The sequence below is a fragment of the Aspergillus niger genome (genome assembly GCF_000002855.4).
Source record: "Aspergillus niger supercontig An02".
Classification (NCBI taxonomy): domain Eukaryota; kingdom Fungi; phylum Ascomycota; class Eurotiomycetes; order Eurotiales; family Aspergillaceae; genus Aspergillus; species Aspergillus niger.
In genome coordinates this window covers 2,334,426-2,359,449 of record NT_166519.1, presented here as the reverse complement: position 1 = coordinate 2,359,449, position 25,024 = coordinate 2,334,426, and the positions used below count along the sequence as shown (strand labels likewise).

At 50.1% G+C, this 25,024-nt stretch overlaps 9 protein-coding genes and 2 non-coding genes across 11 annotated transcripts; 5 read left to right on the top strand and 6 right to left on the bottom strand.

Moving 5' to 3' along the window:
- Position 1: 1 nt before the first annotated feature.
- Positions 2–2,182, top strand: An02g09470 (uncharacterized protein; the record flags this gene model as incomplete). Its single annotated transcript, XM_059746500.1, has 4 exons — positions 2–1,031; positions 1,071–1,504; positions 1,558–1,694; positions 1,753–2,182. Coding segments are annotated over 4 exons (2,031 nt in total), but the record flags the coding sequence as incomplete, so codon positions are not given.
- Positions 2,183–2,730: 548 nt separating this feature from the next.
- On the top strand, positions 2,731–5,080 carry An02g09460 (uncharacterized protein; the record flags this gene model as incomplete). Its single annotated transcript, XM_001400039.1, has 6 exons — positions 2,731–3,015; positions 3,094–3,116; positions 3,180–3,673; positions 3,733–4,107; positions 4,162–4,381; positions 4,450–5,080. The coding sequence occupies 6 exons, from the start codon at positions 2,731–2,733 to the stop codon at positions 5,078–5,080; spliced, it is 2,028 nt and encodes a 675-aa protein (XP_001400076.1).
- Positions 5,081–5,416: 336 nt separating this feature from the next.
- On the bottom strand, positions 5,417–6,128 carry An02g09450 (hypothetical protein; the record flags this gene model as incomplete). The annotated part of the gene is made up of 4 exons (XM_059746498.1): positions 5,417–5,497; positions 5,576–5,644; positions 5,863–5,961; positions 6,039–6,128. The coding sequence occupies 4 exons, from the start codon at positions 6,126–6,128 to the stop codon at positions 5,417–5,419; spliced, it is 339 nt and encodes a 112-aa protein (XP_059603453.1).
- A 540-nt stretch (positions 6,129–6,668) lies between these two features.
- An02g09440 (uncharacterized protein) lies at positions 6,669–8,760 on the top strand (the record flags this gene model as incomplete). The annotated part of the gene is made up of 2 exons (XM_059746497.1): positions 6,669–8,232; positions 8,303–8,760. 2 exons carry the CDS (start codon positions 6,669–6,671, stop codon positions 8,758–8,760), a joined length of 2,022 nt encoding a protein of 673 aa, XP_059603452.1.
- Positions 8,761–9,390: 630 nt separating this feature from the next.
- Positions 9,391–17,214, bottom strand: An02g09430 (uncharacterized protein; the record flags this gene model as incomplete). Its single annotated transcript, XM_059746496.1, is given in 9 exon segments — positions 9,391–10,231; positions 10,287–10,758; positions 10,816–11,156; positions 11,211–14,701; positions 14,753–15,199; positions 15,267–15,717; positions 15,765–15,877; positions 15,929–16,052; positions 16,105–17,214. Coding segments are annotated over 9 exon segments (7,390 nt in total), but the record flags the coding sequence as incomplete, so codon positions are not given.
- Positions 17,215–17,998: 784 nt separating this feature from the next.
- An02g09420 (uncharacterized protein) lies at positions 17,999–19,793 on the top strand (the record flags this gene model as incomplete). Its single annotated transcript, XM_059746495.1, has 5 exons — positions 17,999–18,805; positions 18,857–19,174; positions 19,231–19,341; positions 19,399–19,565; positions 19,601–19,793. 5 exons carry the CDS (start codon positions 17,999–18,001, stop codon positions 19,791–19,793), a joined length of 1,596 nt encoding a protein of 531 aa, XP_059603450.1.
- A 223-nt stretch (positions 19,794–20,016) lies between these two features.
- On the bottom strand, positions 20,017–20,089 carry tRNA-Lys (TTT). Its single transcript has one exon. It is a non-coding gene; the product is annotated as a tRNA-Lys (tRNA).
- Positions 20,090–20,847: 758 nt separating this feature from the next.
- Positions 20,848–20,920, top strand: tRNA-Lys (CTT). The gene has a single exon. It is a non-coding gene; the product is annotated as a tRNA-Lys (tRNA).
- A 396-nt stretch (positions 20,921–21,316) lies between these two features.
- An02g09390 (uncharacterized protein) lies at positions 21,317–23,449 on the bottom strand (the record flags this gene model as incomplete). The annotated part of the gene is made up of 5 exons (XM_059746494.1): positions 21,317–21,750; positions 21,800–21,940; positions 21,996–22,930; positions 22,987–23,314; positions 23,374–23,449. The coding sequence occupies 5 exons, from the start codon at positions 23,447–23,449 to the stop codon at positions 21,317–21,319; spliced, it is 1,914 nt and encodes a 637-aa protein (XP_059603449.1).
- A 159-nt stretch (positions 23,450–23,608) lies between these two features.
- An02g09380 (uncharacterized protein) lies at positions 23,609–24,175 on the bottom strand (the record flags this gene model as incomplete). Its single annotated transcript, XM_059746493.1, has 3 exons — positions 23,609–23,716; positions 23,816–23,922; positions 24,091–24,175. The coding sequence occupies 3 exons, from the start codon at positions 24,173–24,175 to the stop codon at positions 23,609–23,611; spliced, it is 300 nt and encodes a 99-aa protein (XP_059603448.1).
- Positions 24,176–24,235: 60 nt separating this feature from the next.
- Positions 24,236–24,978, bottom strand: An02g09370 (uncharacterized protein; the record flags this gene model as incomplete). Its single annotated transcript, XM_001400032.3, has 2 exons — positions 24,236–24,713; positions 24,770–24,978. Coding segments are annotated over 2 exons (687 nt in total), but the record flags the coding sequence as incomplete, so codon positions are not given.
- Positions 24,979–25,024: the final 46 nt, after the last annotated feature.

The following is a 25,024-nucleotide window of genomic DNA, read 5'->3' as shown; positions in this document are numbered from 1 at the left end:
GGGTTCCCGAGTCCGTCCGGTCATAAGACGATTCCAATTCTCTTCCGCACTGAAGCGTCAGAGTACCATCGCCACGGTTGTCTCCGATGACCGCAGCACGCACAAGAAGGTCAAATCAACCTTTGTTGGTGTCAAGGGTGCCCCCGAAACCATTAGGTCTATGTTGATCGACACCCCGCCGAACTACGAAGAGACCTTCAAGTATTTCACTCGTAACGGTGCTCGTGTCCTTGCTCTCGCTTACAAATATCTCTCTCATGAGGCTGAATTTACTCGCGCTCGTATCAACAACTACACCAGGGAAGAGGTGGAATCTGACCTGATCTTCGCCGGTTTCCTCGTCTTGCAGTGTCCCCTGAAGGACGACGCTATCAAAGCCGTTCGTATGCTTAACGAAAGCAGCCACCGTGTCGTCATGATCACTGGTGACAATCCTCTGACTGCCGTGCACGTTGCTCGCCAAGTTGAAATCGTGGACCGTGATGTATTGATCCTCGACGCTCCCGAGCACGACACGTCAGGGACCAGGCTGGTCTGGCGCAGCATCGACGACAAGCTTAATATTGATGTTGATCCCACCCAGGATCTCGATCGCCGTATCTTGGAAACCAACGATCTTTGTGTCACCGGCTACGCTTTGGCCAAGTTCAAGGACCAGAAGGCACTTCCAGACCTCCTTCGTCACACATGGGTCTATGCTCGCGTTTCCCCCAAGCAGAAGGAAGACATTCTTCTTGGTCTCAAGGATGCTGGTTATACAACTTTGATGTGCGGTGATGGAACGAACGATGTCGGTGCCTTGAAGCAAGCCCATGTCGGTGTCGCACTCTTGAATGGCTCCCCTGAGGATCTCACAAAGATTGCTGAGCACTATCGGACAACGAAAATGAAGGAAATCTACGAGAAGCAGGTAGCCATGATGCAACGCTTCAACCAGCCGGCCCCGCCTGTGCCTGTGCAGATTGCACACCTTTACCCTCCAGGCCCTAGCAACCCCCACTATCAAAAGGCCATGGAACGCGAAGCGCAGCGTAAGGGTACCACCGTCCAGTCCGCGCCAGGCCAAGCAGAGGCGATTCCCACCATCACGTCTCCTGGTGCACGTGCCCTGCAGCAATCTAATTCCAGTTTGACTCCTAATCAGCAGCGTCAGCAGCAAGCCTCCGTGGCAGCTGCCGGGTTTGCCGATAAGCTTACTACTTCCATGATGGAGCAGGAGCTGGACGAGAACGAACCCCCGACCCTCAAGCTCGGTGACGCCTCTGTCGCTGCACCCTTTACCAGCAAATTGGCAAATGTCGTTGCTATCCCCAACATTCTTCGTCAGGGACGCTGCACACTGGTCGCAACAATTCAGATGTACAAGATTCTTGCCTTGAACTGTTTGATCAGTGCCTACAGTTTGAGTGTTATCTATTTGGATGGTATCAAATTTGGTGACGGTCAGGTGACTATCAGCGGTATGCTGATGAGTGTCTGTTTCCTGTCAATCTCACGTGCGAAAGTAGGTATTGAAGCCTTCCATTAGAGATACCCGACACTAACTATTTACTGCAGTCTGTTGAAGGTCTGTCGAAGGAGCGCCCTCAGCCAAATATCTTCAATGTGTACATCATCGGCTCCGTGCTCGGCCAATTCGCCATTCACATTGCCACCTTGATCTACCTGTCGAACTACGTATACAGCATCGAGCCGTAAGTTCCATCTGCTTTGGTATAAGTCTTTCAATGCTTATGACTAACTCGTTCGCAGGAGACAATCCGACGTTGATTTGGAGGGAGAGTTTGAGCCGTCGCTCCTCAACAGCGCCATCTATCTTTTGCAACTTATCCAGCAGATTTCGACATTCTCGATCAACTACCAAGGCCGCCCCTTCAGAGAGTCCATTCGCGAGAACAAGGCTATGTACTGGGGTCTGGTTGCGGCGTCGGGTGTCGCCTTTTCTTGTGCAACTGAATTCGTGCCTGAATTGAACGAGAAGCTACGCCTGGTTCCGTTCAGCACCGAATTTAAGCTGACACTGACTGTTCTGATGATTATCGATTACGCGGGATGCTGGCTCATTGAGAATGTGCTCAAAACGCTGTTCAGCGATTTCCGGCCGAAGGATATCGCTGTGCGCCGGCCTGACCAACTGAAGCGGGAGGCGGAGCGTAAGCAGAAGGAGACTGGGCAGCAGTAGGCCCATTAAAGGCAAGAGATATAGACTATGGCTGTAAAGAGCTATGGCTGGTTAGAGTAGTTGCAGTTCTTGTCTAGATATATAGGTGCTGTTGGTTTGAAAGCAAGGCTTGTGAGACCTTGCTAATGTTGAAGGATGTTCATAGAGTGCTAGCTGTAAGTTTAGGTTATCTTTTAAGAGATAGAGCGTGTTAATGTCAAAGACAATTCTCGTGTATGCAGGTTGACGGTAAAAGCAATCAGCCGCGGTTTTTGAGTGTTCCAGACGTTGCGCGAATTGGAACCGTGGGGATAAGCATGGCCGGTGTTGATGCCTCAGGTGTGATATCTGCAGGCGGGCGATAAGCTGCGGATTAACTCCTGACGCTGGGCTGGTACATGTCTGGCACTCTCGGCTCCCTTCCCTTCTTGTCTTTCCCCCCTCTTAAGCTCCACCCCCGGGCAAGGCTGAAGTCACAGACTCCCCTTTCATCCGCCAGTCCCCTGATCCTACGGTCTGTGACCCCTTGTGGGATTTCGATTCTCATGCTCTCTTAAAATCCAGTCATCATGCCCCGGAGGACGCTGGGTGGAGGTCGTGTTCTTGGCCCCGCGAACGCTCGTTCTCCATCGGCATTAACCCCGTCTCCGCAGCCCAGCAATCCAAGACACCTCACCTTATCACCGTCCGCCAGCAGCGTTTCCCTGAATTCACAAGCCTCCGCATCCCAGGTTTCCTCCGAAGCTCAGGATCTTACGTCGCGCATTTCCCTCGAAAATGGTTCTGCCTCCATTCCTGCTGCTCCGGCAGCTGCCGGAGCTCAGTTAGCCTGTCCGATCTGCAGTGAGGAGATGGTATGACCTGTCCTACACACGTCCCTCTTATCGGGAAACCGTTTCAGTCACCACAAGACATGCTGACAGAAGCAACAGGTGACACTGTTGCAATTGAATAGGTACCTCGCTTGACGCTCGCGATATTTGTTTCCGTTTATACATGCGATTAACACGATCTCCAGACACCTCGATGACGTCCACCAGAACCTGGAAGACGATCGGCAAGATGAAGTCAAAGACTGGTTCAAGACGCAGATGGATAAAGCCAAACGGTTTCAACCACTCGCAGTTTTAAACCAAAAGCTCAAGGGCTTGGACGTGTTCGAATCCAATGAGAATTTACAGCCTTTTGCAGGCCCAAGTAGGCCCCCTGGACCTGTCCCGGCGCATCCGCCTGAACCCCCGAGAACACTCGACCCGGACGACGTTATAACGAGGGATCACTGGCAAGGCCGCACCCTATACGATATATGCTTGGAACCGTCGTGTGGAAAGCGGCTCAATGCTACAAATGGTTGTGTCAATTGTCGCAAATGCGGAAAGCTGTTCTGTGAGGATCATACTATGTATCAGATGAAGCTATCCAGGTCGGCTCAACATGAACCGGTCAGGGGACTATGGTGCAGAGTCTGTGAAACTTGCTATAAGTCGAGGGAGGGGTATAACGATCATAATGGTGAGGCCCCTTTTCCATTTAGAAAAGAGGCAAAGGACTTGAAGTTAACTTTCTTCCAGGGCTGGTGAGAGACCGCATGAGTGAGTTCAGAGCGATGAGGAAGCAGACAGTTGACAAGGACTTGCTGGAAGTTTCTCGCTTGGAGAAACGCTTGACACGGCTAACGCAACTGCTTGCAAGCCTGCCTGCGGAGCAGATTCAGTCGAGCACGAATAAGCTGTGGTCAATCTCATGGCAGGGCGATCAACGAAAAGCCCTTGAGCAAACCATAGTGAGTTGGCAGGATGACTCGAGTGTTTCCCGGTGTCCGTTTTGCCAGCAAGACTTTACTAGCTACACTTTCCGAAGACACCACTGCAGGACTTGCGGGCGAGTCGTGTGTGGTGATCCAGCAACTGCATGTTCCACAGAGGTCCCTTTGAGCATCTCACCTCGTATGTCATTGCCCGCGAACTTACTTTCATTATTCGGGTATTAACAGAACATAGTCGCAAAAACACCAGCAGAGAAGTCGCTGCGCGCAGGCATGATCAATGTCGATATCAGACTCTGTAAGGACTGCCGGTCAACCTTGTTTGACCGTCGAGACTTCGAAGCCGATATCATGAGGAAGCCGCCAGCTGTGCGGGCATATGAGAATCTTACTCAATTTGAGAGAGGCATTCGGATCTTGCTCCCTAAATTTCAGAAAATACTAGGGGCCTTGCAGTACGTACTCTACACTTAATCGCCCACAACTAAACTTAGCGACTACTAACATCCAATTACTGTCACAGGGATCCCAGGCGACCTCCATCGTCTGCACAGATCGCAGAAGCTTCCAAAGTCCGTAAGCGATTAACAGACTCGTTCGCCCAATATGACGTTGCTGCTCGACGAGTTCGCGATATGCAGACAGACTCCCCCACCCAGCAGCGACTCCAGAAAGCTATATACCAACAAGCCAGCAATTTCCTCCACCTTCACATGCTCCCTCTCAAATCCTTACCCAGAGTCCTCAAGCACGCATCTCCCAACGGGGGACTTTCTAACTCCACCAACTCCCCCGCTAGCCCTAGCCCTAGCAACGGTTCACTTGGTGGCCCTCGACGGCAGGGATCCGCTCTTGCGTCGATCAAGTACGGCAACATTGCCGCTAGCGGCAGCAATGCCAGTCTAGCTAGTGATACCAGCAGTGCCGTTTCCGCACTAGAAGCTGAAGAGAAGTCACTTCGGGAGCGGCTTATTGTACTGGAAGAGCAGAAGTTCTTCGTATCAGAAATGATTGCGGATGCAAACAGACGCCGCAAATTTGATGAGGTTAGCAGTCTTGCTATGAATATTGAAGATCTCACGCGAGAGATTGATCGAGTCAACGGAATGCTGGACGGCTTGGACTTTGAGGGTGTCTATACCGGTGCTCATTGACAAGCCTGAAGGCCTTGATAGAAACCTCCTCTCAACATTTCATTGCTCGCCTTAATCATCTTGGCTGCAGCCAGAAATGCAGGTTTCTCTGACAGCATTCTACTATATATGATCTTGGCCACAGCGCGGGCGCGGCGTTTGCGGATTGGTTTAATGAAAGTTGCATAGCATGGGCGTTGCGTTGTATGCATATGATCGTATATACTTATGGTCCCTTCAATCCCGTTTTGTTTGCTCTTTACTTTTGGCTTGCTCAAGTCTGTATGATCAAACGAATTGCTCGATACCATGACTGAGCGTCTTCACATTTGCTCTTGTAGATATTATTTATTGCGCCTATGAAAGCGCACATTCAACACGCCGTAAAAGTTTCCCTCGCCTCTTTGTCCCTGGAATACTGTTTCCATCAGGTACTTCCTTCGGAAGATACCTAACTAGTATGAGACATTAGCTCAATTCAGGAAATAATAGTGGCACGAGGAGAGTTCGACCTACCCAAACCAATCCATGCATGCAAGCAAGCGCCCTCCAACGTCCAACATGGGCGACTCCCCACCAGTACTCCTGTACTCCTATATTACACAGTACCAATTATCCACCAGCCAAAAGAGCCGAAAGCCATCTTACATGAAACTACGAGACCAAGACATATAACAGACCAGACAGACCTTTTCATCATACATACATTTTATTTAATCGCACCGTGGCACAACAAACACGAGAGTCCCTCCCGAGTGAGTGTACTAGTCTAGTTTCTTCTATGCAACGCCACGCGGAGTAACCGGCAACCCAACCCAGCCCAACTTCGGACCCAGCAAATCAAGCGGCTGGAGTGCGGGAAGGAACTTAAAAAGTACCATACCCACATCCCAACCCCCTCCCTCCCTTCAACCTCCGATCCTAGCCAGCCAGCCAGCCATAATGATAATAGTATGAATGGCAAATGCAGTTCCACAACCCCGGTTGTGTGTGCAGGAGCAGGGAAGGTCGCTGTTAGGTGGTGGCCAATTTTGAATCGGAGACCCAGTCGATGGTATACACGTGGCATATGTGGTTGTGCTACGCACAGGTTGCTTTTTGGTGGAAAAGAGGGAAAGAATCTGGAAGAAAGTAAAGGAGAGTGTATTTCTCTGCTGATAATAGTTGGGTTGTGCCCGCGGGCTTTTTTAGTATCTATTATGCGTTGCGCCTTGGTTTCCATATCTGACTTCTTTGCACTTACCCTGTGCACTTGGTCGGTACCTGAGTGGGTACATACATGTTCAAGTGAGCGAACGATTGGAGTGAGTGGGTTTCGTTCGCCTCTTCTACCCCTCGATAGTGCTAGACTATTAAAAACGGCGGTAAGGCACATTGTTCTGCCTGATTGTCTGTCTGTCTGCCTCTTCGCACTACTTTTCGTGTAATTCTTTCGTCAATCAGTGCACAGTGCTGTGGGCAGGGAAAAAGGCTTATCTGTCGCTGAGTCACATCTGTAATGAAGAATATTAGAAAACCTTGAAACATAGAGGTTCCTGCCGTCATCAATAACCAACCGACTTAATCTCCTTTCCTTTGACTCAACTTGACTCTTCGATTGTGCGCTATCATGGCCGAAACCGAGTCCCCACCTGGCCCCAAAGACAAACTAGAGGTTGCCTTGTTCCTTGCCGCTAGCAAAGGGTATGATACCATTGTCACGCTTCTGTTAGGCACCCCTGGCGTGACTCTGGACTGCAAGGATGAACTAGGTCGGACGCCATTCTTCTGGGCCGCCGCCGAGGGCCACGACAAGGTCCTCCAATTGCTCCTTGGAACCGGTGCTGTGGACCCAAACATCAAAGACGCTAAGCGTGGACAGTCGGCAATTTGTGCAGCTGCGGAGGGCGGCCATGAGAGCGTTGTTGCCCGGTTGCTTGGTGTCGGAGTGGATTGCCATGCTGCGGACTCTCAAGGGAAGACACCGTTGGCATATGCGGTCGAAAAAGAGAGTGTATCGATCCTGAATATACTGCTAAAAGCGGGGGCAGATCCAAATGTGATAGATGAGGGCGGCCTGATCCCATTATCGACTGCGGTAGAGAAAGGCAATCCTGATATTGTGGAAATGCTTTTGAAGTCCGGGGCTGATCCCAATGCTGTGGCTTCGAATGGGTGTCCGCCACTATTGTCGGCGGTGCAGGCTGATAATGAAGTCATCGTGCAGTTGCTTCTGGAAGCGAAAGCGGATCCTAATCTTAAAGACTCGGAAGGGAATGCGCCACTATTGTGCGCTGTCGAAGCAGGAAATGAAACCATGGTGCAGTTGCTGCTGAAGGCAGAAGCAGACCCCAATGTGAAGGATGCAGAAGGAAAAGCACCGTTGTCATACGCTGTAGAAGTGGGTAACGAAATCATTGTGCAGATGCTGCTGAAGGCGAAAGCAGATCCCGACGTCAAGAATCCAGAAGGAAGAGCGCCGTTGTCATGCGCTGTGGAAGGGGGGGACGAGATCATGGTGCAGATGCTGCTCAGGGCTAACGCTGACCCTGATGTGAAGGACGGGGACGGGAGGCCACCGTTGCTATGGGCGGTTGACAAAGGATCCGAGGAGGTAGTGCGATTATTGATTGCGTCTCGAAGGGTGGACCTCAATGCAGTCGATGATGGTGGCCGTTCTGCACTGTGGTGGGCTGCAATGTCTGGGCAATTGAATATCGTCCGGCTGCTAGTTCGGTACGGAGCAGATATGGAGATGCAGCCTTCCTCAGGAGAGAAGTACGAGCAATGTGGCACGCCCTTGTACCAGGCTGGCCGTCGGGGCCACTTCGATGTGGTCAAGTATCTGATAAAGAAGGGGGCAAATATCAATGCTCCGGCTGGAGAACCAGGTCTGTCGCTACTGATATCGCTGGTGCTCTTTGACCGAACTAAGAGGGGCAGACGAATGCTTGAGCTTCTGCTCGATAGAGGCGCGGACATCAACTCACAAGACGGGTCCGGGAAGACAATCCTGGATCTTGCAGCGGCAGCCGGCGACGTCGAGCTGGCCGAACTCGCATTAGAGCATGGAATTATGTTAGAAGCCACCGCGAAGGATGGCATGACGGCCCTGCATCGCGCAGTACTACATCAGCACGATATCATCATGGACATGCTCCTGGACGCTGGCGCCGATGCTGAAGCACAGGATGGTAACGGGGACACACCATTGCACTTTGCGGCAGACCAGTGGCCGAAGGGGACTCTTTGAACTATTTCTAGAGAAATCCCCCGACATCAATATTACTAACTTCTCGGGTGAAACTCCGCTGCACAAGGCAGTGCAACGGGGTCGGCGAAAGATGGTTGAGTATATGCTGCAAAATGGAGCCGACGTCAGCATGCGCGATGACTATCAAAGGACGCCGCTACATAAGGCCGTAGGGTCCGAGAATAACGTTATGAGATTATTAGTCAATCGGGGGGCGGATGTTCATGCGAGAGACATGTTCGGCCAGACTGCCCTTCATATGGCAGCAGAGGCCGGGCTAGCGGAGGATGTTTACTTCCTATTGGGTCATGGAGCAGCCGGAGATTTACCAGATGATCGTGGTCGAACGGCACGGGACTTGGCTGTCAAGGCGAAGAAGAAGAGTGTCATAAGAATCTTTGAACGGATGGAACTAATGGTTGCCAAAGATGAGGAAGAATCATCCTCCGATGTTTCGTCTGATGAATGAGGATGTACTGTAAATGTGGACGAATCTCAGAAAAGATAGATTCTGAGGTTCAGGTATCTTTACTCTTGATATATGTTGATGCTAATGGTGCTATTAACATAATCACTTAACGGATGGAAATTTCACTATGGTTTAGTCGCAGTCGCTCCGCGCTCGTCGTAGCTGGGTCTTTCCTCATCGGGTAATTGGAAAGAGTATAAACCCCCCCCCCTTCTCTCCTTTCTCCTCTCCTTCTTTGTCCTCAGTTCGCTTCCCTTTCCCCCATTTCTTCTCTGATCCAGCACACAATCCAAGGCTAGAAGGTGTAGGCCATATGCCAATCATGAAGGTGATGATCGTATGTGCGCGTTGTAGAGCTCCACAGGAAGCATAGGAGAAAGGCGCTTAGCATCCACTTTCTCTCTGGGCCACAAGATCTTCCAGTGTGCAGACCAGTTCATGGGCTAAGTAGTTGCACTGGTATTTGCACTATAGCCTCGCAAGATTAGTCGGTTTTCTTTTTTCTTTTTTCCTCTAAACTCATCTTGACGCTGTAAACCAAAAACCCCATCCCATTCCGAACACGCATACTTCATCTTCTCACCGGGTTCCCTGACCCTCACCACAAAGCCGCGGNGCCATCTTCCTCCTTCACTCCTTCACCCCATATCTCGTACGAAGCGTCTCTGTAACTAATTTGGTGATGTTTCCAACCGTTTTCGCCTTGATGATGTCTCCGAGCGAGACCTCCACCTCAACCTTGCGGCGCAGCCAATGTTTAATCTGCAGGCCCATCAGGGAATCTACCTCAAGACGACCGTATTGGTCTGCATCCATCTCCTCGGTCAGCCCGTTATGCGTAGCAATCTGCTCCCCCAGTTTCTCGATAATCAAAGCCTCACATGAGCCGTCAATCAGGGGTGTGGGGTCATCTCGAAGCGACAAGAGTTGCCGCTGCAATTGCTCGTCGTCGATATCCCCGGTGGTCGACACGTCCGTTCCTGTTGGAAGAGTAGAAAATCGTGCATCTTGTTGGAGCCATGGATTGCTGGTCATAACGGCCGGAGAAAGTCCGGAGACCACTATTGCTGGGACGCGTCGTGGACAAACCATCTTTTGCTGAAAGAAGAGCCAGCTGGAATGCCTTCAGCACATCGCCTTCCCCCATCATGTGGTGAGAAGCTTGACGAGCTTTAGACAGAAGCTCCGGCTGTTGTGACATAAGACCCATTTCATCCACGGGCCCAAGGCTGACCAACGATGCGGGTAAGCCTAGTCCTCGACGATACAGTACAAATCCATCCAAGAACGAGTTTGCTGCCGCATAATTGGCCTGTCCTGGGTTTCCAATCATGCTGACTGCGGAGCTGAAGACAATGAAAAATTCTAGTGATCGGCCCTGGAGAGCATTGTGAAGGTTCCAAGTCCCTTGGACCTTGGTTGCCAGACTTGTGGTCCAGTCTTCGTATGACATCTTGTCGAATAGCTGGTCCTGCATATCGTGTTAGCAATTTGCAATCCGTCAACTGCATGACAGATCTGATTACCTTCAGAACAGCTGACATTTGTATAACACCGGAAACTGGACGTCCATTGTTTTGAATAGCGCGCTGAACGGTATCTGCATCAGCGACACTTCCAGCGACCAACACAACGTGGCATCCTTGAGTCTCAAGTTCTTGAGCAAATATATGGTCTTCTTCAAGGGATCCAGCAGATCGGGAAAGGAACACGAAGTCACGAGCTCCATGTTCCACCATCCACCGGACAACAGCCCGGCCAATGCCTCTCAAGCCACCAACAAGCAGGTACGAGGACGTCGGCGAGAAGCTAAACCTAGCCTGTGCGGGAAGTAAGGGATACTTGCTCTCATTGTCGGGAATCTCAATAATAAATTTTCCGATATGCTGGCCCTTTTGCATCTGCCGCATAGCATCTTCAACCTGGTCCACTTGAAATACAGTATGCAGAGGCCGGTACGTTGTTTCCTCTAGGTCACTAATAGCTTTTTCAAGAGCCCTAGTAGGACATTTTAGTTCCTGGAATGCTTCAACCAAATGAGTAGGTACAACATACCACCTTAGTGTTTCAGCATCGTGATGGGCCACACTATACAAGTCGAAGCCACAGTATGAACGACACCCTTGAAATCCATTTAGGTCAAGCATGCCATGGCCCAATATGTCTCTTTTTCCAATTTCGAGCAATTTGCCGAATTGAGCAACACATTTCCAGGACGCTCGGAGAAGCTCCCCAGCTAGTGAGTTGAGAACCAGATCGACGCCCCTGCCATTGGTCTCCCTCATGATACCTGAGAGAAATGATACACTATGTGAATCGAAGATGCGCGAGCGTGGAATTCCGAATGACTTCATCAGATATTCAACCTTTTCGTCGCTACCAACCGAGGCAAAGACCTGTTCCTCTCGTTATCACAGTATTTCATACAGTGGTTAAATGATCTGACATACCTTGGCGCCGATGTTCTGACAGACATGCACTGCGGCCAATCCGACTGCACCACACGCAGAATGAATCAAGACAGTCTGACCCTTCTGCAGCTTTCCTATTTCTATCAGTGTGTATATAGCCGTCAAATAAGCACTTGGAGTGGCGGCAGCTTCTGCCAGCGTGAGATGCTTGGGAGCGGGGACTACCCGATCAGCTGGGAAGACTGCCAGTGTTTTCGTCGGTTGCGGGTCAAAAACGACGACTGGATCGCCGACTCGGAGTGTTGTCACCTCCGATCCCACGCGAGTTACAAAGCCACTTCCCTCGAAGCAAAAATCCATTGTCTTGGTTCGTTCCACGACACCCAGAGACATCATGAGGTCTTTGAAGTTGAGCGCCAAGTAGCTGGCCCTGACTTCCACATCGTGTGGACCGACCTCTTCCGTATGAATGGGTCTCCATCCAAGCGAGCTCAAGTCTCCGATAGTTTGAATATCTAATAGATAAGAACCTGGTTGATCTGCGACATTGAGGTGGTCTATAACCTTGGTGAGGGCTGCACGACCGGTGTGGCCTACGCCCCGGTGCATTATGAATTCGAAATCGCGAATTGTCCTTCCCGCAATTGGCATACCAAGATGCTTGTACGCTTGAGTTACCACATGGAGCGCAGCATCGTCAAATGAGTCTATCTCACAAGTGCCGATGTCAACATTCAGCTCACTCCGCAATGTGCGGACGAGGCCAAGTATGAGGCAAAATCGAGGATCCTTGCATTCAATCTGCATCGAATGGGTCACCCAGAGGAGACGCTTCACCGTGGACATCCAGCTTTGAATAGTACTGTAAGTGTGTTGGGATATGTCATGTAGAAATGGACTTTCAAAATCGAGTAATGCGATAACGTCTTCGGTGGGGAACTCTTCTCCAAGGTTGCACCAACGCACGTCATATCCATCGGAGGACAGGCAGAGAGCCAGACTTTGTATCCATGAGTGGTGTCTAGTCTCTGCTGTGCAAAGCAGGTTGATGGGTCCATGCGGGGAATCCACCACTGGGTTTGTTGATAGCATCAGTACCTGCCAGTAAAGTGGTGCCGGTGCATTGTATTGAACATTGTCAAGCCCAGAGAAGCCCGCCTGGCATAACTCTTGTTCCCAACGCTCCACAGAAACGTGAGGCTTGTCCCCGCGATTGTCACCCATGCCCAACCACCAACTTGGAAGACTACCCATGACAACATCAACGTGTGGGATTTCTGAGCAGGGCTCGTATAAGAGCAACCGCCCCCCAGGCGCAAGTAAAGAGCGGATATGTGCCAAAGACTGACTAAGAACAGGTGTTTCGTATAGGACATTGCACACAATCACTAGATCGTAACTATCTTCTGTGAAGCCCTGATATGTTGCACTCTTGGAAATATCCAGAGTTTTATACTCCATTCTCGGTATATCTCCAAAACGCTCTTCCAGGTGATTGACCAGTCCAGGTACGCTGTCCGTTACCGTGAATCTACTGAAGAGACGATCACCATGACTAGTGGTTAAAGCTTCCAGCATAATCGCTGTTGCTGAACCAGACCCAGCACCAACTTCTAAGACACGCAGACCTGGATTTGCGTGAGAAAGAGGCCCAAGGAATCTGTTCCAGTCGTAGAGTTCGAGTCCCCACTCAACAATGCCCTTCATGGTAACTAATAGCGAGGTGTCTTGGAATATGCCTTCGCCTATCAGCTGGTCCGGACGCTCACGGGCATACACCCAGGCATCGTTATAACATCGTTCAACCCTAGCATCGGGATATTGGCCTTGTAAGGATTTGAATAGAGCCTTTCGCTGCTCCCTGTCCATATTTTTCAGCTGCATAATACCAGGAATATGGTCATATTCTCCCTGGAGTATTTTCTTGCCAGTGTCCATACTGAGTTTTCTGTACTTCTCCAAGTACGAGGGCAGCAAAGTCTGAGGAGCCAAGGCCTCGATCAGCTCAAATACTAGAAGGAAGCCCGCTATGGCCAGGTTTTGTGTCTTCTGTTGATCCAAAGCAACTGGCGATGGTACTTGTTGGGTCGCAGGCAGGAACCTAATGTCCGGCTTCCATTGAATATGAGTTGCAAGCTTCGGTCCTTTCGTTTCCTGGCCGGCTTCTGGGATGGGCAATAAGCGCAGTCCCTTCATTTCCAGAACGATGTCACCCGTTGATTCAGATACTACCTTAAAGTCTCCGCTTAGACTCTCTTTTGCTGGGTCGGTTGTCGTCGCCTCAACGAGCATTGAGCTGCTTCCTGGGGCCAAGTAAACCCGGTCGATATACAACGGCATGCCCGCCTTGTCAGGATAGTGCGAGACACCCTTGTCACTGGCAACTAGCATTACTTGAAGGCACTGATCCACAATTGTTGGATGTATTGCGTAGTAGCTGTCGTGGGATTCGCGGTCATCCTCCACTCGCCCACGGGCTGCATTCGTTAGTGGACTGGCGGTGATATCCTGCAGTCCTTCAAACAGGGATCCATATTCAAGGCCTTTTTTCTCGCACCTGCGGTACCATCTGTACGACGAAATCTGTCGGGTGAATGGCTCTGAAATTGTGTTCGTTGGAAGGGGCTGATCTGTTCCCCCCATCGCCTTCCCGGAGCAATGCTTTGTCCATCCTTGACCATTGTAAGAACAAACCGTGAATTCATACCAGTCTGAGTCCATAGTTGCATTCATTGTCAATTTTCGCAGTGTCGTCATGATTTCAATGTCATTTTCATCTCGAACGAGGGCCTCCATGAGCATGACTTGCTCCAGTGTGCAGGCAGTTAAGCCAGTTATCTGACGTATGGCTTCCGATGCCAGAGCCACGTATCCAACGGCTGGAAATACGACAAGACCCATCATTCGATGGTGGTTTATCCACGGAACCTCCTCGCCCTTCAGGATATTTCGCCATGCAGGCTCGAAGTCATTGGATTCCAAGCACCGCGCCCCGAGGAGCTCATGACGGGGGAATTGGCGCAGGCGCCACTGCTTACTGATGCGAGTTTCTGCCCAGACAATGTCTTCGCGCTGCCATGGGTAGGGAGGAAGGTCGGTGAGTATTTCGCCCTGATACCCACCATTGACAGCGAGAAGATCAACAGGTAGATGGTTAACATAAGCTGTCCCAGCGACAGAGAGGACACGTGACAGGTTACTTTCGTTGCTTCTCATCGTCGCACAGTAAGTAAAGCTCATGCTGATCGAACGGAGTATTTGTTGTATTGGCCCCCGAAGTGCTGAGTTAGGCCCGATCTCTATCACAACCTGGTGTTTGTTCTGTGTGGATGAGGCCAAGTTCTGGAAAGCGGTTGAGAAGAATACAGGTGATTCCAAGCTTCGGCGCCAATAGGCCGGATCAAGCTCACTAGGATTAGTGATTACTGTTCCGGTTACCGTTGAGTACATTGGAGCCATGTTCTCGTGATGGTTGACTAGGTGAAGCCTTGTGAGCTCTTCGTATTCGGCACCCACCGAAGCCATGAATCCTGAAAACCAGTTAGCATTGAATCTGTCTGTGTGTGTCACAAATGACTCACCAGAATGGTACGCCCGCTCAACCGGTAGCATCTTTAAAAGAGTGTCCGGCTGTTCATTTTGGATCCGAGTTGCTACATGTTCCAGTTGATCACGGCTCCCAGCGAGGGTAACGCTGTTCGGACTATTCTCGCATGCCAATTCCACTTCGCTGGCCAGATATTGACCAACTTCATCTCGGCCAACTCCTACTGCGAGCATACCTCCCTCTGGGGCCATTTGGGCAACTTTTCCCCGAGTATATGCCAGTATAATTGCTGTATCCATGGACATGGCATTGGCTGCGTAAGCTGCCGCAAATTCTCCACTGGAATGGCCTATGACATTGTCGGGGGTGATTCCCCATGTCCTGAGAAGATTCACTAAGCTAATCTGGACAGCGGTGCACAGAGGCTGTGCTATATCGGGGCGGTCAATGTCACTGTCGGGGCCTGTTTTGACCAGCTCCTCTTCAAGATGGCATCCGCAATGGTCAGTTAAAACACAACGCAATTTTAGAAGCATGGGGGAACATACCGCACATCCTCCACGTGGGTGCATTGGACAGACTTTCCAGTACCTGATCCATGTACTCTATGTCCTTCTTAAAGGACGTGAAGGCTTCCATTAATTCAGTTCCCATACCTGCCCACTGGGCTCCCTGGCCAGGAAATGCGAATGTCACGATCTTTGGCCCACTCTTTGTGTTGTCGGCTTTAGTAAATTCAATGGATTCGAAAGGTACTCCTCCGCCGATGACTGCGAATGCCCTGTGACGAAGGTGCTCTCGCTTTGCACAGAGGGTATAAGCTAAGTCGGGCACTGCCTCGTGATGATGGGAAATATATTCCTTTATGTCCATCGCCCGCTGATCGAGGGATTTGGGTCCACTAGCTGACAACGGCAATAGCCGTGGACTGTTGTTGTTTGTTTCCAATGCCGGTATTGCCTTTTGGGGCATCACCGATGCAGCTGAATCCACAATGACCTATCTCGTGAGCTTGCGTATCCTTTCAGGTGCGTAAGACCACCTACATGGGCATTTGTACCACCGACCCCGAAGCAGTTGACACTGACTCGTTCTTTGCGGTCGGCTGGCCAGGGGAGAACATCAACAGGTACAGTCAAACCTGCTTCCTCGAACAGAACTAAGGGGAATAAGCAATTATATAATGTCGATTGAACTGAGGAAAGCGTACTGTTTGGATTGGGTGTCAAAAAGTTGACGTTGGGAGGAATCTGTCTGTGCTCCAGGGCAAGCACTGCTTTAATCAAGCCTGCGAGACCCGCTGCGCCCTCGGTGTGACCAATGTTCGATTTTACCTGCACCCTAAATGTCAACAACTGGTCATTCGCAGGTTGGTTACAGGCTTACTCCTCCAATAATCATGGGATGGCGCCCGAAGGCATCGGCCACGGCGGTGGTTTCAACGACATCCCCCACCCGGGTGGCCGTGCCGTGACATTCGACAAATGCGGTCTCTGCAGGGTTTTCGAGATGGGCCTTTCGGTAGGCCTTCCGTATCAGCGCCTCTTGTCCGGCCGATGATGGGACCGTGATGTGGTTTGTTCGGCCATCGAAATTTGTCGCAACCGCTCGAATGACGCCACGGACTGGGTCTTTGTCACGGATGGCATCATCTAACTTCTTTATGTATAGGGCGCACACTCCCTCCGCTCTGGCATAACCGTTGGCCTCCGCATCGAATGTTTTGCAGATCCCATCAGGGGACAGTGCCCCGGCCTGGGACATATTGGTTGTCATTGTGGGTGTGAAAATCAGGCTGGAACCTCCAACAATCGCCGATGGGCAGTCGCCGAGGGCAATTGCCTGACATGCCTCGTGGAGGGCCACAAGCGAGGATGAACAAGCCGTTCGACAAGTCATACACGGGCCCTTGAGGTCATATTCAAATGATACTCTGTTGGATGTCGCATAGTCACCAGTTCCCACGACGTGGAGCGGGTTCATGTTTTGGGTGTCCTTCGCTGTGAGATCTAGCCAGTCTTCCCCGAAGGTGCCTACAAAACATCCAATTTCCTTTCCTTGCCAATTGACTTGTCCGCCACTCTCCATGCACTCCCAAACCACTTCCGATAGAATCGTCTGTTGGGGGTCTACAAACCCATGCTCGTACCGATTGTTATGGAAAAAGGAAGTATCAACTTTCCCCAGATATTCACCCTCAAGGAAAAAGCCCTTCTTTGCAATTACCGATTGCGTATCCACGCCGGGAGTTCCGTGAAAGGCGTCCACGTTGTATCTCCCAGCAGGAACTGGAGCGGATGCGCATCTCTTGTCAATCATGAATTGCCAGAAGTCTTTAGGGGATGAAATGCCACCGGGCAGTCGTGCAGCCATTCCGACAATGGCAATTAGAGGAGGAGCATCGTGCGTCCATTGATCTTCTGAATCTTTTTGGAGCTCATCTGGATCGACGGTTGTCCATCCGGGGGAACTGCTAGCAGTCTCGCTGGCAGACATGTCTTGGAATGAAAACGAAGTTATGTCTTGAAGGCACTGAGTATTTGTCTCTTTATACTACTCTTCGGTCAAATTCGGAAGAGGATTATAGGAATCTCTTTACTTTATATCTACGGAATATTTGCCGGTGTAATATCGTGAACGGTCTACGTGCGCCCTTGCTGTTCTTGCAGGTATGAGAATTGGGTGTAGGTCTGCAACTACAAGTCACCGCTTCTTCTACACGAGACTGTGTCAGACGTCTCATGCATTTGAATGAGACTGGGTACCGCGCGAACTCTGATTCGCCCCCTGACATATGACATATTACATGTCGATCAATCTATAGCGTCAGTGGATTTGTGGAGTGGGGTGTAGGTACTAATGGTCTTTTCTTCGGTGGAATTGGGAAGGACTTTGACTCACCTTGTCATTTACCGTCATAAAGCCGTTTGTGTTAATCTATCCAAGCATTTCCACATTCAACCTCAGCTATGAAACTCGAGAAAAAGCCCAAGAGTTATGCGTAATGGTGACTGGTCATCGACGACAGCCCCCGCATCAAGGGGCCCCTCACATAATGCAGAAGGATTCAGCTGCGCCCATATTAGATTGACTCTGTTGCAGAATGATGACTTACTTGCGAATGTCAATCCGAACCCCTTCGGTATCTGGAAAAGATAGTCTAGACTACCCGCTATTCTGAAGGATAAGGAGCATTCCACGGCAGTGTCCTTATTCTTATATCCCTTACTCCAACTGCGCGGTACGAATACAGCAATAAATTTGAAAGCCCGCTGACACGATGAATATCCCACAAGGGTTGCCGACGCTGAAGTGGAGCGGCATTGTGAGCATAGGCCTTACAAGAGGGGCATTTGTATGCTTATTTGCCATTTTTGTCGTCGCCTACGTCGTCGGACTTGTCTTCTATCGACTCTGCCTCAGCCCCCTAGCTAAGTTCCCTGGTCCCCGGTTGGCCGCCGCGACAGGGCTCTATGAAACTTACTATGATGTGATTCGCGACGGTCAGTTTACCTGGCACATCGAGCGTTTGCATCAGAAGTATGGTCCCGTAGTGCGCATCAATCCATGGGAAGTCCACGTGAAAGACGCGGACAAGTACAACACGCTGTACTCAGGACCGACGCGGAAGCGAAACAAAGATGCTTGGTTCTCGTTCGTTGGATGGCCCCAGGCGATAGTCTCAACAGAACAACACGCATTGCATCGCACCCGACGAAGCGTGTTGAGACAATTTTTCAGTGATCAAGCCATTCTGTCTTCAGAGCCCCTGATCCGGGCGAATATCCAGGCTTTGTGTCGTCATTTTCGCAGTGCACAAAGCAGACACTATAGCTTGGAGCTCCATACCGCGTTTTTATGTTTTACAAGTGATACTATATCACAATATGCATTCGGGAAACGGATCGGCTTTCACTCTCTGGACCAACCGGAACTGAGTACGGCTAGCAAGACGAAGTTGAACTCTACATTTGAGCTTGTTCAAACAACAAGACATTTCCCCTGGCTCTGCAAGCTGGCACACGTCTTTCCTTGGCCAGCAAAACTTCTGAATGCGGATTTCGTCGGGGCCTATTTACAGGAAAAGGTGAGAGTTACATCTGCATTTGGAATCTTAATTAAGCTAATTGGAATCCAGGAAGTCCAAGACATGGTTCGCAAGACCATAACGGAACGTGATACAGGGAGCAGCGAGGAGCATAGGGCAATTTATCCTGCGATTCTAGACGATGAGAAGGTACCTGAGGACGAGAAAAAGTTCTCACGCCTGACTGATGATGCGATCTTTCTGCTGCTTGCCGGTACCGATGCGCCAGGAAGAGCCTTGGTCATGAGTTTATATTACATTCTACAACACCCAGAGGTGTACGAAAGAGTCCGCGCTGAATTGTGTGCTTCTTGGACAGATGCCTCGACGGAGCCGCGACTTACAACGTTAAAGCAGTTGCCTTATTTCGTATGTTCCCCTTCTTCAGAATGAATGCTCATGACGAATGTCTAATTGTGCATCAGACCGCCGTGTTAAAGGAGGGACTGCGATTGTCCGCTCTCGTCACCACACGCCTCCCACGTGCCGCGCCGGATGAGATCTTGCAATTTCACGGATGGGAAATTCCACGCGGGGTAAGGCAACTTTCCTCTCCTCTTCTGCGCTCAAGCAAGGGCTAATGAATATGCCAGACTCCTGTGAGCATGACCACCTATTTCATCCTCCGTGATCCAGAGATCTTTCCCGAGCCGTCGCGATTCATCCCTGAGCGCTGGCTCCTAGAGCCAGAAGACTTACGAAAGCTGGAGCGTTACCTTGTTCCATTCTCCAAAGGGACCATGGGATGCCTGGGTCCAAAGTAAGTTGTCACACAAAGAAAGTCTACCCGTGCAGACAGAAGCTAATTCAGAGCAGTATGGCTTGGGCATGGCTATATTTGGTTCTCGGGACACTCCTGCGGAAATTTGAGATGAAACTTCATGACACCACAGAGCGGAATGTCGAGATGGTCCGAGATAAATTCCTCGGGCAGACGGAGCGTGGAATGAATCGGGTTCAGATCAAGGTTTTGAGGGAGTATGCGTGAGGACGATTGAATCCATTGTTGTGCCTCCGAGTTAAGGCCTATTATACACATGTAAGCTGGATATTGTGGGCGTGTAAAATGCAAGGCCACTGATTCGAGAAGGTATGTCCGCTGACCGTCTCGACATCATGTCAAAAAAGCTAGATACATGTCCGTCCATCTGATATTTAGCACTGGGATACGTAAACAAGCGTTATCTAAATAACAAAAACAGCAAAAAGAAAGCCCAACGCGGGGCTCGAACCCGCAGCCTTGAGATTAAAAGTCTCACGCTCTACCGATTGAGCTAGCCGGGCTAGTTCGGTGAAAGACAGTGTCTAATTAAGCTATATATTCCAGGTACCCACGCTAATGCAGCCTTCCCACCGCCCCGGGAGATATGCTCAAGTCGAAGCAGACACATAAATACCCTTTCAGTCTGGGTTCATCCTGTTGCAAGCACTTCTCGGTATTCCAGATTTATTGCAGGCCGTTCTCGTCATGTTTTCCACGTATAATCGTCCACTCAGTATGTTCTAGCTGACGATGCACGTTGAAATTAGGGATATGGGGTGTGCTGCCTATGGACGGGCTATCCACCGCCAGCATGCGGCAGAGGAGTATTTACGACTCGCCAACCGGCTTCGTTTTCTACCTTTGCTTCTGCTACTGTTTTGCTTGCTACTTTGTGCATCGTGTCGTGGTAAAGTTGTCTGTAGTTCGCTTTCCCTTGCACGTCAGCTGTAAGATAACCCCACGTATTGAACCCTAGTACCAGTTTGCAGGTGCGGATGCAGCAGTTCCAGGCGTTCAATATATATTACCACTGGGTTGCAAGCCAGTTGTTCAATCATATTGCCTACAGTCATAACCTCATGAGCCCATACCAGTACCAGTGAGAAACCTTGTTCTAGATTGAAATAATTGGTAAAAAAATCCACCAGCAGTCGTCAAAGATAGGTGGCAGGCCCAAGCTTTCCGCAGAAGAGGAGATCCAGTCATCGAATACTTGACCTACCAGATTATTGATGTAAGGAATATGTAGCATACTAAACCAACCTCTTCCACCGAACTAGCCCGGCTAGCTCAATCGGTAGAGCGTGAGACTCTTAATCTCAAGGCTGCGGGTTCGAGCCCCGCGTTGGGCTTTCTTTTTTGCTTTTTTCACGTTCGCTTCAGGATTCTCTTGGGTGCTCTCTCCTTTCATCATCATAATATTTTTTTTTTTTACCCCTTGTTACAACACAAAAACGGGACCAAGATGTGTTAAGTAGACATAGGCTTGTTAACACGACAAAGACACTTCTTTTTTTTTCTTAATTTATTTTGCTTTGGAACACACCCTACATCGTCCTCAACATACGACAGTAGTAAAACCTGATGCTCGTAGATACGTATCTGTATGCATTGATATATATACCTAAGTATGAAGCGAAGCAGAATATCAACCGGAAGACGACTGTCGACTGTCACAAAATATGGTGAAGCGTATAGATCATAAACACCAAGAACCAAAAGACAACTGACCCTCCCCAGAATGACGCTCATTCCGGATCCACGATGGTTGAGCTTGACTCCCCAAGCATCATACTCTTCCCAGCCCTCTCTTCAGCCAATACCCTGACTGTCTCGGTAAGTGACATGACCTGTTCCTTCAGTTGTATGATCTCCAACGTGGTGCCGTCAATTTGAACATTCGGGGTGGTTTCCCGCACAGTCTGCGTCCAGCTATCGTCGAGATCAAAGTCGACTTCCTCGGCGGCGTGTTCCCATTCCTGCACGTTATCATCGTCCTCTTCACCGCGCCGACGGTTCCACCTGATGCGTCTTGCGTCGCGCACCTCGAAGAACGCCGTGATAACGAGGATGGGTGAGTATATAATGCCCATGATGACATCGTTGAGCTTGGCGTAGTATTGCCTTGGTAGCCACCATTCAAACGGGAGCACTAAGAAGATGATCTCCAACAGATTGAAGGCTAGTTTAGGCGTTAGTCATGGCTATCAGAAATAGTAAGCTAAACATACGAGGTATAAAGACATTCTCATCCGGCGCGCGGACGAACTGCATGGTTTTCTGAGCGAAGATGGCCATGTACTCATCAATAGCATTTCCCGAGATATCCTCGTAAGCACTGTTGTAGAGCGCGATCAGGATATTCAGCAGAACTAGAGCGGACCGAATCAGCCTGGCAACCAAATATTATACCCAAGGGATACCCACTGGTCATTACAACGAAGTTGAAAACGTAGTAGAGGATGATTCCGAACGGAAAGGCGAAGTCTTCAAACGTGCTGAATTCTGGGCTCTGCATGACACTGTTCGCCATTCCTTGCACAATACCTCTTACGATGGGAGTATCGTCATCTACTTGAGCCATGCCGATGAATGCCTGGAAAAAGCCCGCAAGAACGACAAAGAGAAGGGCAAAGAAAATCAAGCTCTCCTTCATCATAACCCTCAAAACCACGAACATAGCACCGAAAAAGCGGAAGGAATCGAGATAGAGCATCATGCGCATCCAGAACATGGGCCCCGCAAATGCCAGAAAGTTGTAGCTCAATTCATTCAGACTTTGTCTTTCCGCATCGTGAACAGATTGAGAATGCGCCAAGGCAGCAACACGCAGGAAGAAAGACACGGCGAGAATTGCGTAGAGCGTAGAGTTGAAGGCGTTCCAGAAGTCTAAGTAGTGCCAGCCGACCTTCCAGAGTTTGGCTACTTCGTCGCAGATGAAGGCAAGGGTCATCACATAGAGGATCCCCTCGACGGCATCTAGGTCACCGGTGGGATTTACTGTGTTGATAACCTGAGTATAGAGTCCGAGATAGACGAGGGAGAAGAAGATCTGGCAGATGTTCTGATATAGAGGCGTCCTCATCCGATCTGGGTGGAAGTGAACCGAAAAACTCGTGTTGTCCCTCTCCAGGTAAGGGACAAAATTGGTTGGATTGCCCTCTTGCTGGCAGAACCATCCATTCCACAGGTATCTGATACACTTTTGATAACCCGAGGAGCCAATGACCCTCAAAGCATGCAGATCAACAGCGCGCTCGATGACATTTACTGGCATAGTCTCCCCACCATCGATGAAGATCGAATACCGCTTAAGGAGAACATTGATGAGTAAATTGTCCTGATCTTCCTCGGTTTCAATGCTATATCAATTTAGTCAGCAAAGGCTCCATGATAATGTTAGGAAAGGGTGTACTACATCCTCTTCGCTATGACCTCACAAGCAAGGGCTCGGCGCTCATGTAAATCGGAATCCCAGAGCTCTTCCTCGGCCTGAAGCTTGAACCAACGCAAACAAACGAGTAGACAAAATGGAACACAGGCCTGCAGGTCCTCACCTCCTGCTAGACGGGCTGTCTGAATTACATTCTTGGTGATGACCCGACTATTCGGACTGACAATATCACTCTCATCTAGCTCGCAAGGGATGACTTGCTCCAGCTGATATTTCAGACGAAGAGCGACTTTTGTCACCTCCTTAGAGGGAAGAGTAGAAGAGACTTGGTCATCTGTAAAGGCAGGAAGCACTATGAACCCTGTTAGCCGAGAGCACGTTGTAGAGCGGCTCCGCAATCAGATGACGTACATCGGTGTTGTTCCATATGCAGGCGGTGGCGGGTCCGCCCCGTGTCGGTGTTGAAGATATCTCGCCAGTGGCCCATTTCTTATGGCCTAGAGGAATAGATCGATTAATAGAATAGCAGCACTGGTTAGATTTTCACAGGCGCCGAGAGGGGGACTCAGGAGGGAGACTCAGAGCTACGGTCTATTTAGTTGTAAGTCTTTCAAGACTAACTCGGCCAGGCCGTGCGCCCCACCTCTTAGCCGCTCACCCAAACCACCAATGAAGGTGCCATCCCCAAGGTGCAAACCATACAGGCGGTCAGGATACTACTACTGTTACTGAGCAGCAGAGCGAAATGATCGACCTGCTCCTTAAACGTCATCCGGAAGAGAAGGACTTATAAATCAGTATCTGAAACGGCCACTGGGGTTGAACCGTTCGTTGATCAAAGAAGCTTATGTACATCAAAACGTGGGAGGGCTCCTGTTGGGCTAAAGCCACTCACCAACAGAGAGTCAAGCAACATCCACTGATCAACAATACAAGGGACAATGTGCATGTCATTATCACCTTATGGGAAAGAAAGGCCTTTGGATGGGATGAGGCCCTTCCGATCGTCTTCATACCCCGCCGATGATCTCGATTTCACCCGTCGCACATCGCACATTAAACCGTACTTGCGTCTCATAAATCGTGTCATGTCCAGAAACTCTATTGAACTTTTTTTCCACGCCCTACCCGACACACGTATATGATCGCCTTCAATCTCCAGTCTGCGATACCCTCCAACACCAGTTCGTGAAGCGTCCTGCTTGTTTCTCATGTCGCCGTCGAAGCGAACCCTCAAGCTTCACACGCTGTCGCTAAGCTTGCCGCAGGCAATTTACTCGGGAACGCCCTCATCGCTCTCGGACATGCTCTCGTCGCCGCTGACTTCCATGTTCTCACGCTCACGCTTCTCCATGAGCTCCTGAAGAGCAGCATCATCGTGCTCAGTAACAGCCTTGGGAGCCATCTTAACGATGCAGCCACCGCCAGACTCCTTGATCCTGGCCTCGATCCTTTGAATGGCCTCCTCGAGCATCTGAATACCAATAGCCTTGTCCAAGCACTGGCTGGTCAAGACGTAGAGTGGCGGGGCAACCAGCTTAACCTTGATCTGGGTTTCAGGGGTGTTGTTGGCCTCGGCGGTGCGCAGGGCATCCTTGACGGCATCGATACCGTCGTAACCGAAGCAGGTAACCTCAATATCGGCACGGACCTTGGTCGGGTGAGGAGTAAGTCTCTTGCTGATGTAGTGCGTCAACTCCTTCTTCACGGACTCGCTAGGGAATTCAACCTCGTTCCACACGTCGGGGTTCCTGTGATGTTATGAGTACTCGGTCCGCGATAGCCTTGAGTCGAGAGGTTTCCTTACGTGATGGAGATCTTGAACGCATCGTGGGAGTGTCCGTATTTGCGGTTCAAAGGCCATCCGATCTGCTGGTATAGGGTCTCAAGAGGAGTCTGAGTGGCCTCGGCAACGTGGCGCATGATGGAGTGGACTGCCTTGCTCTTGTTGTATCTTTCCTCGCACTTGACAACATCTTCGGGAGAAACTCGACGCTTGGAAAGATCAATGTAACCTAAAGACGTAGAGAAAAAAGAGTCAGTAAATTGACGCTGATATTGT